The sequence below is a fragment of the Cygnus atratus genome, chromosome 5, assembly GCF_013377495.2.
Source record: "Cygnus atratus isolate AKBS03 ecotype Queensland, Australia chromosome 5, CAtr_DNAZoo_HiC_assembly, whole genome shotgun sequence".
NCBI classification, from domain to species: Eukaryota; Metazoa; Chordata; class Aves; order Anseriformes; family Anatidae; genus Cygnus; species Cygnus atratus.
This window is the reverse complement of record NC_066366.1, coordinates 3,218,724-3,228,828: the sequence shown is the minus strand read 5'-3', so window position 1 is coordinate 3,228,828 and position 10,105 is coordinate 3,218,724. Positions and strand designations below refer to the sequence as shown.

The 10,105-nt window shown below is 41.2% G+C and overlaps 1 protein-coding gene across 6 annotated transcripts in view; it reads left to right on the top strand.

Annotated features, from left to right (window-relative positions):
• Positions 1-1,511: 1,511 nt before the first annotated feature.
• The window catches only part of TUB (TUB bipartite transcription factor), a 135,343-nt gene continuing 126,749 nt past the window's right edge, over positions 1,512-10,105 (top strand). For 2 of the 6 annotated variants that reach the window (XM_050710870.1, XM_050710868.1), the window contains exon 1: positions 1,512-1,754. In XM_050710870.1, the coding sequence (XP_050566827.1) occupies positions 1,714-1,754 (41 nt within the window). In that variant the 5' untranslated portion in view covers positions 1,512-1,713. The remainder of the gene's footprint in view (positions 1,755-10,105) is intronic. The other 4 variants (XM_050710871.1, XM_050710872.1, XM_050710873.1 and 1 more) reach the window with 3 other exon arrangements.

The window sequence follows — 10,105 nt, the reverse complement described above, 5'->3', positions numbered from 1 at the left end:
GTTTCTCTTTACATTTAGGTTGTAACTCTATTTACTTACAGTAATTTCTATTCAAGTTAGTCTATGCCAAATAGGGTAATTGGATTTCTTCCTTCCTTCTTCAGTCTGAAAACGCTTTCATTAGAACTAATGTCTGCTCTGATGAGATTATTGTCCCAAACATGTTCAGAAGTACTGATCTGGTCAGGGCAAGTATTGCTAATTACAACCTTGATGTCCTCAATAAACATAACTAGCACTATTTGCAGTGCTGTTTAGCAGACTTTTTCTCACTGTGAGGGGAGAAACTAACCTCAAATACAGATCTAGTTGGAGTAAGAGTGAGCATGGAGCTGTGCAGTTGCTTTGATTTATAGCATCTTTGTCCCTGGGTTATTTCCCTTTCCTTTTTTGGTCTAGTTGCCTTATGTTCTGTGTAACCAGATGCACCATGTGAAATCATGTCATTTAGATTCTGCCCTGTTTCTCAGAGTCTTTGCAATGGTCTAGGTCACTGCAGAAGGTAAGAAACTGTACAAATAATATCTTACCATTCCCAATTTTTGCATAAAGTTTCTATGTGAACTGCTTAGTCAACAGGAAAAAGAATGCTCTATCAAACATACAAAATACACATGCACAAAGGAAGCCAAGCATGCATGAAGGAGGAAAGGAAACTTTATCCCTGATTGAAACAGCAGATGAAATGTGGTTTTGTTTTTTTTTTTTTTTTAAGCAGATGGGACTTAGGCTGGCCGTGTACTTTTTAACTACTTCTGAAGGACCTTGGGAGCTTTAATGCCCAGAAAGAAACTGAAAGGTGTGATACAGAACATTAATGACTGAAGTAGAACAGGTGTTTTTTCTCTTGGTAATTCATAATTATTGTTTTAAAGGCTGTAGAAGGCAGGGTTTGTTTTGTTTTTCTCTTTTTTAAGTTGGGGAATTTTAGAGCATGGAAAACAATAGGTTTTCCGTTCCATGAGCAAGCTGTTTTGGGCTCTCACAGTGTTGCTTTTAGCTCATTAGATTGAATCCTGCTGGAGTGATAGATGCTGCAGCCACCATTCAGTGCTGGCAATCTGTTGTGTCTCCATGCTTAATTAGTCAGTGAAATTAGTCAGCTGGAAAGGCAGCACTTGCCTTGACAGAGGCATTGAGAGAGATTAGATGTAGCATGTTGGGTTTTTATGTGGTGAATGTTTGGGTCCCAGGGAATGACAGTCAGCTGGGGTATGAAGCAAAGGGGACGGAAGAAAGAGCATTTGGCCAAGAGGTTTGGGAAATGCCTTGCAGTAAAGAGCAAACAGGATCTGGTTCTGTTGGCACGAGCTTACTAACCACAAGGCAGTATTTCAAGAGCTTATAGGAGCTGGGCAAATTGAACTCTGGCCTGCTTGCTGAGCAGCTGACTGCCTGCCTTCCCTCAGTATATGAAGAAGCTATGAGGTATCACTACGGGTATGTAGGAAGATGACTTTTAAATATGCCCAGCAGAGTTTTTGGGCCAGGCACCACCCAGTGCTGGTGGTAGGCTGCATGGGAAACGCATGCAAATTGTGCCTCAGAGTAAGCCACAACTCACGCCCACCTACTTCTTGGCTCTTCTTCAGGAAAGACGGATCTGTTCCGCTCTCTGCAAGCTGAGTATCAGTTCTGGTGACAAGAAGCTATGTAACAGTTTGCTCTCGTGGCAGATGAGGCAAATAGCATTCAGGCTGCATCAGAAAGAGCATGCCCAAGCAGATCGGGGAGGCCGTTATCTCCATCTACTGGTAAGATAGCAGCCGGACTGCTGGATCCAGTCTGGGGCTGACCAATTTGTAAAGGGATGTCCACACACTGGAAGGATGACTGTGAGAAGGCTTCAGTCATGGAATAACCAAGAGGAGCAGCATTGAAAAATATTTAAATTTCTATTTCCTTTTAAAATAAAAATCATCTCACAATTAACTATTCCTATGCTTACTTAGCTGATGAAAGCTTGCTTGAGGGGCTGTCTATAATGTCAGTTCACATATCCAAAGCTATCCAATCTCTTCCCTTCCTTCTGGCCAAGCACCAGATGTACACCTGGTTACTGCAGATAAGTGAGTGGATTAAAAACATCTAACTGAGTGGGTTTGGTGAACTGTTCTCAACCTGGGACTTCACTCTGCTACTGTGTAATTTTGTGCTTTTTATTATGGTCAGTGGGTCCCCTGCAGCTCAGATGTGATGAGTTCAGTTTTATACCTGTAGTCAACTGTTGTTTTTTGATTTAGTGGAAGCTTTTTAAAGTTACTTTCAAATCTTTACTATTACAATATTAAAATGCATAGCTTGCAAATGTTAAAAACAAAAGTAAACCAACAAAACTTTTTTAGGAAAAAAGAGGAGACATTACTGCCAGATGTCTGTTCTTCTTAATGTTATTTTTGCACTAATTTAAAGCTTTGTCATGGTGGGTAACAGAAAAGAAGGATTTTTCCCCTCACTCTGGTGCTGAAGGCATTTAGCTTTGTCCCTCTTTACTACTTGAGGAGTGAGTGGTTACTAGTATTCACTCATGCTTCTTGGCTTTTGGATTGGTCACTACTGCCATAATACGAGACTGGTGTTTTGGCAAAGCTGTGCACCTAGCCACTGTGGGACAGGGTCTGCTCTTCTTGTTCCCTGCAGCCAGGGTTACTTCTCTGCTCATGTCTGAAAAATACTTGGGCAAGCCTCTACTTCTAAATGAGGTGTTTCCTCAGCCAGCTGCCTCTGGCTGTGGCTGGAAGCTCTTTGCTCTTTCTCACTTTGCAGGGGGCCCTGGGGCTTGCTGGAGAAGCATGAGAGTGTTTTCCAGGCTGTGCAAAGGGCTAAATGTTGGGGTTTATTTTGATCTTCCTTCTCTGCAGAGCTCTTCAAGTCTGATCTGCCCATGCCTTGGAGGTGTTCACAGGAACACTTCTCTCCTCCTAGATTTAGTAATTATCTTTTCTCTTCAATATCCAATATCTATTTCCTTTTTTTTTTTTTCTTGGAAGGCTTTGCAACTGTGTGTTATAGAAATGCTAGTCTACCATAAAGACCTCTTTCCTACAGCATCAGATAAAAAAAGTGCTGCTTTGCTCACAACGTAATGCAGCTAAAGTTCATTTAGGGCTGCAGCTCTTCATGGTGGTGCAAAGGGACAAAAGCAATAGAAGAAATCTCTACAAAAGCTGTAGACACATCATGCTACATTTTAGAGTGTTCGTGAATTTGTTTATCTTGCTGTTATCTAATAAGAAATCAGGATTTCTTTTTAGACTTGAGGTTGTGAAGAGAAAGCAAGCACTTCAGAAATCTATTAATTGGAAATAATACAACTTTTCTAGTTGAAGTTTTTCTTTTACTATAAGGTGCAAGACTTGCTAATAGCAGTTAAGTACCTTTATCAGAGAGGGATGCAAAAATTTCTGTGGGGTAGCTACACCATAATGTACTCAACGATAAATTCCCCTCTGCCTTCAGAATAAAGCACGACGTTTCAGTAACACCAGCTATCAGCCTAGCTTCTAAAAAGTGCGAAACATCGCCATCTTGAGGTTGCTATTCTGTATGGTGTCTAAGTGTAATGAAAAAAGTATTCAGCTACAAGTAATTAAAAATAAAACGTCTTCAGTTCTGCTTGAAAGGCTCTGATGGAACACAAAGATAAAGCTAGTGCAACAGACAACTTGATTTTCGTTAGATGTGCCCTTTTCATCTTTTTTTTAAAGAAGAAAAGCATTTATCATGTTGCAGAATCCTATTAAAATAATAAGTACTCTTTTGTTAAATAACAATAAAAGGGAAAAAGTCCAAGGTATTTTAACTATAGTTCTTAATTTTAAGATGTCCTAACTTCCACTATTAACTTTATGCAAAAATTCTGCATTAGTATTTACAGGTGTAACACTACAGTATAGTCAGGTGCTTAATAATCGTTAATATGTCATTTTGTGTGTTTTTACTGCGCAAGCTGATCCTCTTTTGACTGTAACTATGTGTAAATTCTACTGTCCCAGGGGCTGCTTAAAAAAAAAAGCAACACCTTGTTACAATTCTACTTTTTTTCCCTGTCACAGATCTATTATATACATGTTTTTTTCTGAAGGTCTGAGCCAAGAGGGATAGAGGAATGTAATCTGAAATATATGCTTATTCCTAATGCTTAAGGTTATTGAACTAAATGATCCAAGATCTAGGTTGATCAATTTAAAACAAATGTTGAATTTTAGCCCTTAAAATGCTTATGATTTCAGCACAGTATATGTGGGGTTGAAGTCCAACAGAATTGCAGAGACAAAGGAGAAATTTCCCAATACTACTTAGGCAGGCTTTTTAGTGTTTACTTGTGTATGAAAATTAAAGATTATCTGGGAGCAATTTAATTAACTTTTTCTTATATAGTTGACCTAATCATTGACTTTCTGATTAACTTTGAACCTGCTGCTGAGTGTCTGTGTTTTTTAGCTTCTTTGCCCAAGGAACAGTTGTTAGGCTACCTGAAATGTATAAATGCAAAGAGATCCAAGGATAATGTGAAATATGCTCAGAGAATAACTTTGCTGTGTAGATGCTAGTAAAGGTAATTGGCAGGCCTCTGAGCACTGAGTACATGCCAGCTGAACACCTCTCAAAATCACCTCTGTGATTGTGAAGGGTACTTGTGTTACAGGGTATCTCCTCACTTTTAGAGGAAATCCATATTTTGTAGCTATGATCGTGGGCATACTTTGTACTACGTTTAGTTTTCCTTTTTATGGGCTAATTTACAGAAATAGTATCCGAGCTCTGAGATGAAGTGTATGGAAAAACTTGTGGAAATACAGAAATTATAGTGGATTTAATAATGAAGTAGCTTTTCTTTCCTTCATTCTTTGTCCCTCAGAGTAGTACATATTAACTAAACTGATTCCATTTTTATTTTTTTTAATGAGGACTGACTTTCTTCAATATCCCACTTAGTATTTCTCTTTCTGTGGGTTTTGTTGTTGTTTGCCCTATGTATAAAAACAGTGCTCAAAATAGAATGCTTTCATGAGTCCTGGTTTCTATAGGTTTAGGGTTGTTTCAGGTCAGGGCAAAGGTCTGTCTAGTCCACTAATTTTTCCGACAGCAGTCAGTAGCAGATGGAAAGGGAACAGTTGAAGAAGCAGCCAAGAATATTTCACCACCCATTTTTCTATGCAGATAATCAGTTATGGCAAGTCCAATACTAAAAGAGCAATATGGACATATTTAGGTATTTATCTACATTCATATACACAAGCCTGTGTTGGGCTAAAGAAATAGCTCAGCCCTGCCAAGAAACAACCTCCTGGCAGGTAATTCAAAGAAAAATGTTTTTTACTGAATGGAGGCATTAGCACCCAAAAAAAAAAAAAGCTAGTGAAGGGTAGAAAATCCCCATCCTTGTAACTGGAACTGTTACAAGCTGACTAAAGGAGGTACTAAACCCTTTAAATGGGATCAAACTTGACAGGAAAACAATGATTTGTTTCTTTTCCACTAGCATTGTTGGTCAGGTGCTAGCTGTGGCACCTGGCATTTACTGTATGGCAGGCGACTGTATATTTGCATATACACCTTCCAGTAGAAAATTGCTGGCTGGGCCATAAAGCTGGGTGGTTCTGGGGAGCAGTGGAAGTTGCACACGGTCCATGGTGGAGCTCTTGTTACTTAAAAGTATATTATGTGAGTGCCTGGAAACAGAATGGAGCTGCTTCAGAGTGAGAGAGATGTCTTTTGGTCACCCCAGATGTGATGACAGCTGTGTGACTGTTTGTCTTAGATGTATAGCTAAGATCACAGCCAAGTCTGTGCAGATGGGACTAGGTTTTCCCTTCTAGCCCTCTTTTTGCTCCTAGAAACCAGAATGAAGCAGAACTGGCTTGTGGGAATGAAGTAACAGAAGTATCTTGCAATTTGTAAGAATATAAACTAAACGAAAAGATTATGGCCCTTAGGTTATATCCATGTTCTTACTTTGCTTTCAGAGGAAGTTGTGAGACTGTAACTGTTCCTGGACTGGACCCTTTAGATGGCAAATATTGTGATTTAGTGCTCAACTGTGGTATTAGCATCTCTAGGAGTTTGCACATTACCAGTAAGGATTTTTCAAAAACCTGAAAGTAAAAAATTGAGATACATCTTGTTCCATGACTGTCAAACATTTCAGAGTTTTATGGGTTTCTAGCTTTCCTCTATAAATCTGGCAGCAGTAGGCCTCTGCAGGAAAGTGGATCTTCTTAACCAAAAGCCCTTTAAGAAAAGAGTATCCCAAGAATCTGGATATGTTGTTAACCATGCTTGTGACTTTCGAGCTTCCTCTTCACCCTTCAAAAGAAACAAAGCATACTCCTCATGTATCAAACCCGCTCTGCTCCAGCCAAAGCTGACTGGGCTCTTAAATGTGTCTTCTGGTCAGCGCAAAGACTTTGGGATCTTAAGGGACTGCACCAAGGATCAGAGATCTGTCTCAAGTCTGTGCTCTGCATCAGACTTCAGGGCTGCCTTGGTCAAGTCCTTTAAATGTTTGGTCTAGGCTCAGTAGGGAACAATGAAAATGTGCTAGTTTTGCCCTGAGAAAATGTTGTTAATGGGTAATGAGTTTTTTTGTGCTGTAGTAACTGAAGCCATTTTGATACCTCAGCAGCTTGTGCCTTGGTGTGAGACTCCTGTTTCTTGCTTCTGGTAAGCCAGGTAGTGCTAAGCTTTTCCTTTGTATCTGGAAAGATGTCCAGCGTGGGGGTGTCTTTCTCCTGATGGAAGCTAGATGGAAATACAGCTTGCTCACACAAGTGAGAAGTGGCTTGTGAGAGCATCAGTTGTGCAACAAAGGCAGCGGCGGGGGGGAGAGCTGAGTGTGCAGTGCTATTGATTCTCTTTCCAAGCCACTGGTTTTGCATTTTCTGTTTTTTCCTGCCAAATTATAGATCAAAGTGCAGCCCTGAATGTGCATGTTAGAAAAAAACACTCAGATAACTTCTACTTAATTATGTTACAGCACATTATTGCATTAAGACATAATGGTCGATTTCATCAGAGTTAATTGTTGCATTTTTAATGTCACTATCAAAGTGAAGTATCCTAGCCAGAAGAAGCAGCACATCTTCTACTATGTAGCAGCTCACGTTACTACATGCCAGAGATCAAGACTTGGCTGTCTTTCTGTAAGACAGATTTGATTTTAACAACAAATGATTGGGTTTGGTGCAGCAATTACTGGGTGATACTCTGGGGTCTCTACACAGGAGGTCAGAAAGGATCTTGACAGCCAACATGTCTGATTGTGGTAAAGCTTAGATACCTGTGTTATTGTTTTTGTTGTTTTGTTTTTAAAAAAACTATATATATTTTTAAGAGAATCCTCTTAGCTGCACTGATGCATTATTAAACAGTTGGGCAAGTGGCTCATGAATCTTTCCATGAATATAGAATTTCCTTGATTTTGTGTTCCCAGGTGATGCGTTGTGGCCACTGTTGTTTTTAGACAGTCCCTTGTCTGTGAGCAGGAAGTAGACTCTCTAAAATGGATGGCTTGTACTAAAAGCTGTCTCTGGCTCATAACATGGAATATACAGTGGTTAGCTTCTTTGCATCAGCATGTTTTTTTGGATGGTTTAAAAAAAACACAATAGAAATGAATGTATGTGTAATTTATGCAAGTCAGATTAAAATTATTGTACTTACTTTAGAATTATATTTTGCATTGTTGACTCTACAAAAGAGACAAACCTAGACATTGTCTTTGTTATAGTTGACTGTGATACTGCTTCAGCCTCTTTACAGGGAGGGAAAAAGATACTAAATATGATTTAGGAGCTACTTAAACTTGTATGGGAAGGCTGTGATAAGAGAGTTGCTTAAGGCTAAAATTAGTTGCTTTTATCTCAATAAAGGCTGGGGTTTGCTCTCCTAATGGCTTTTAGTGCCCGTTGTCTTTTCAACTGGGGATAGACGCTAGGGAGCACCTGGAAAATCCTTTTCTGAACTGTAACAACTAACATGTCCCAGGGAAGACAGATATCGTTTTGTGATGTACATACATGTATTATTCTTTGACTGCTTTGGACTTATGTCGCTGAGGTGCTTGCACCTCTGTGAGGTCCCTGCAGGCAGAGCTTGTGTGAAAGGGAGGGGAGATGCTGGGTGCTTGGGGCCTATAATGGCAGAGCCCACAGGCTTTGATGTGCACAAAAGCCACTAAGTTCTTCTGCAATGGAAACTGGTTCTATAGGAGTTCCAGCTGAAGCTAGCAGGGTTTAATAGTGTCCACGAGTGGCACTTACTGGCTTCTGTGCAGTAAGTGATCATCTTCAGCTCCTGCTGTCACAGTGAGGGGAAAGCAGCTGATGAGGAATTAATGGAACTCCATCTTTTCCCCACCCAGCTTAGCAAGGATGAGGAAGAGTAAAGAGCAAGCTCTGTGCAGCTACTCAGTACTAATGGAGGATGGGCATCAGCTGTGCCATGGTGTCAACCCCATGCATGACCTGTAAGGCTTCAGCCGTGGACATGGACGCTTCATGGTCAAAGAAGCTGCAAAGTGAGTCACAACAGTGTCTCCACCTCAGCCACCGCTGCTGTGGTGGCCCTTTCAAGTCATATAGTGAAGAGAGCTCATATGACTGAGGCTTGCTTTTTAAGCTGCTCCTGGTTTAAAGTGTTTCCAGGTAGAATTCAACCAAAGGTCAGCCAACTGTTTCTTCTCGGTGCAAGCTCTGCTCACTCTATGCGGGTGGTGCTCATGTCTGCATGTGCATGAAGTTTCCTTGGCTATCAGGTCTGGGTTGCAGGAGCCAAGCAGTGGGCAACAGCAGCAGCCTGGGGAAGGGTGTGAGAGCCAGGCAGCACCACCCAGCCTGGGTGGTGAGGGCTCAAGCTTTGCAGTCCAGAAATCTTGGTTTACCTGGGCTGCTAACAATGGATCAATGGGCTTGTTCTATTATTACTTGCAGCAGTGGATAACTGGGAGTAAAGCCTTGTTGTACTAGGCATGGTCTTCCTTGAAATAGTTGTAATCTAAAGATCTGAAAGTAGGGAAAGAAATACAAAATTGCCAGCAACACACAGCACCTGTGGGGTGGGATACTACTGGCTGACTACTGAGCCTTGCAGATCCTTCCTGCAGGCCTGTGTGCTTGCTGCACTGCTCGCTTCAAATGAAACTGAGCACCAGACAGAGTGTTTTGATGTCATTCCTTTGGAAGAAGGCTGAAGAAAGACAGCATGGTTTTCCGTGGCATTGAGGCAGCTGTTCAAATGGTGTGCTGGCTTGTAGCCTGATCTGATGTCTGTGCAGAGCCCCAAGCGTCAGCATAGCAGAGCTGAGAGCGGTTGTGCCTTGATGGGTTATCTCAGAAGTTTAGTACCAGCTGCAGGGAGGCAAAGTTGTCTCCTCTTGGCAAGTCAGGAAGTCTGTAAGTACCTTTCAGATTAGGAAGCAGCAGCAGAGCAACAAACAATGTCTGTAATTGGCAGCAATTGTCGTCATCCCAATCAGCCCTGACCTAACTGGTTGTATGTTTTGCAGCATCTATTTGCATTCTGCGGCTCTCTTCCATCAGGGTGTCGTTCATTACTGAGACGATTCTGCCAGCAGCTATGCAATGCCTGGGGATGCCAGCACAAGAAGGAAAGTGACATTTTGAGAAGGATGTCATTTCTTCTTCAACACTGCAAAACATCCACCCATCTGTCACAAACGCTTGTCTTCTTTCCCAGCACTCCAGTATCTCCATATCACTCATTCACAGCATACAGCTCAGCACAAGGGAATTTATCAAATTAGTGTTATCAATCATATGCCAGTTCGCATTACTTACAAGTGCCAGAACCACCTTCTTTTTGCCCCTCACCATCAGATTTGGGCTTTTATTTTAAGCTTATCCTAGGGAGAAGAGCTGGAGAAAACAAGCGGGGAGGCAGTACTAAAGTGTTTCTGGAAGACCAAGCTGGCTTGCAGACAAATTGGATGTCTGTATCCTGAAGGAAATCTGTTGTCTGATTGCAGCATCAAAGGTGGAACTCTTAAAGCCACATACAGTCGACTGTGCCCCAAATCCTTCTGCTCCTTTTTGTTTGAAACTGTCTGGTAGCTTTTTTTATTTTTATTTTTGTATCATAGAAG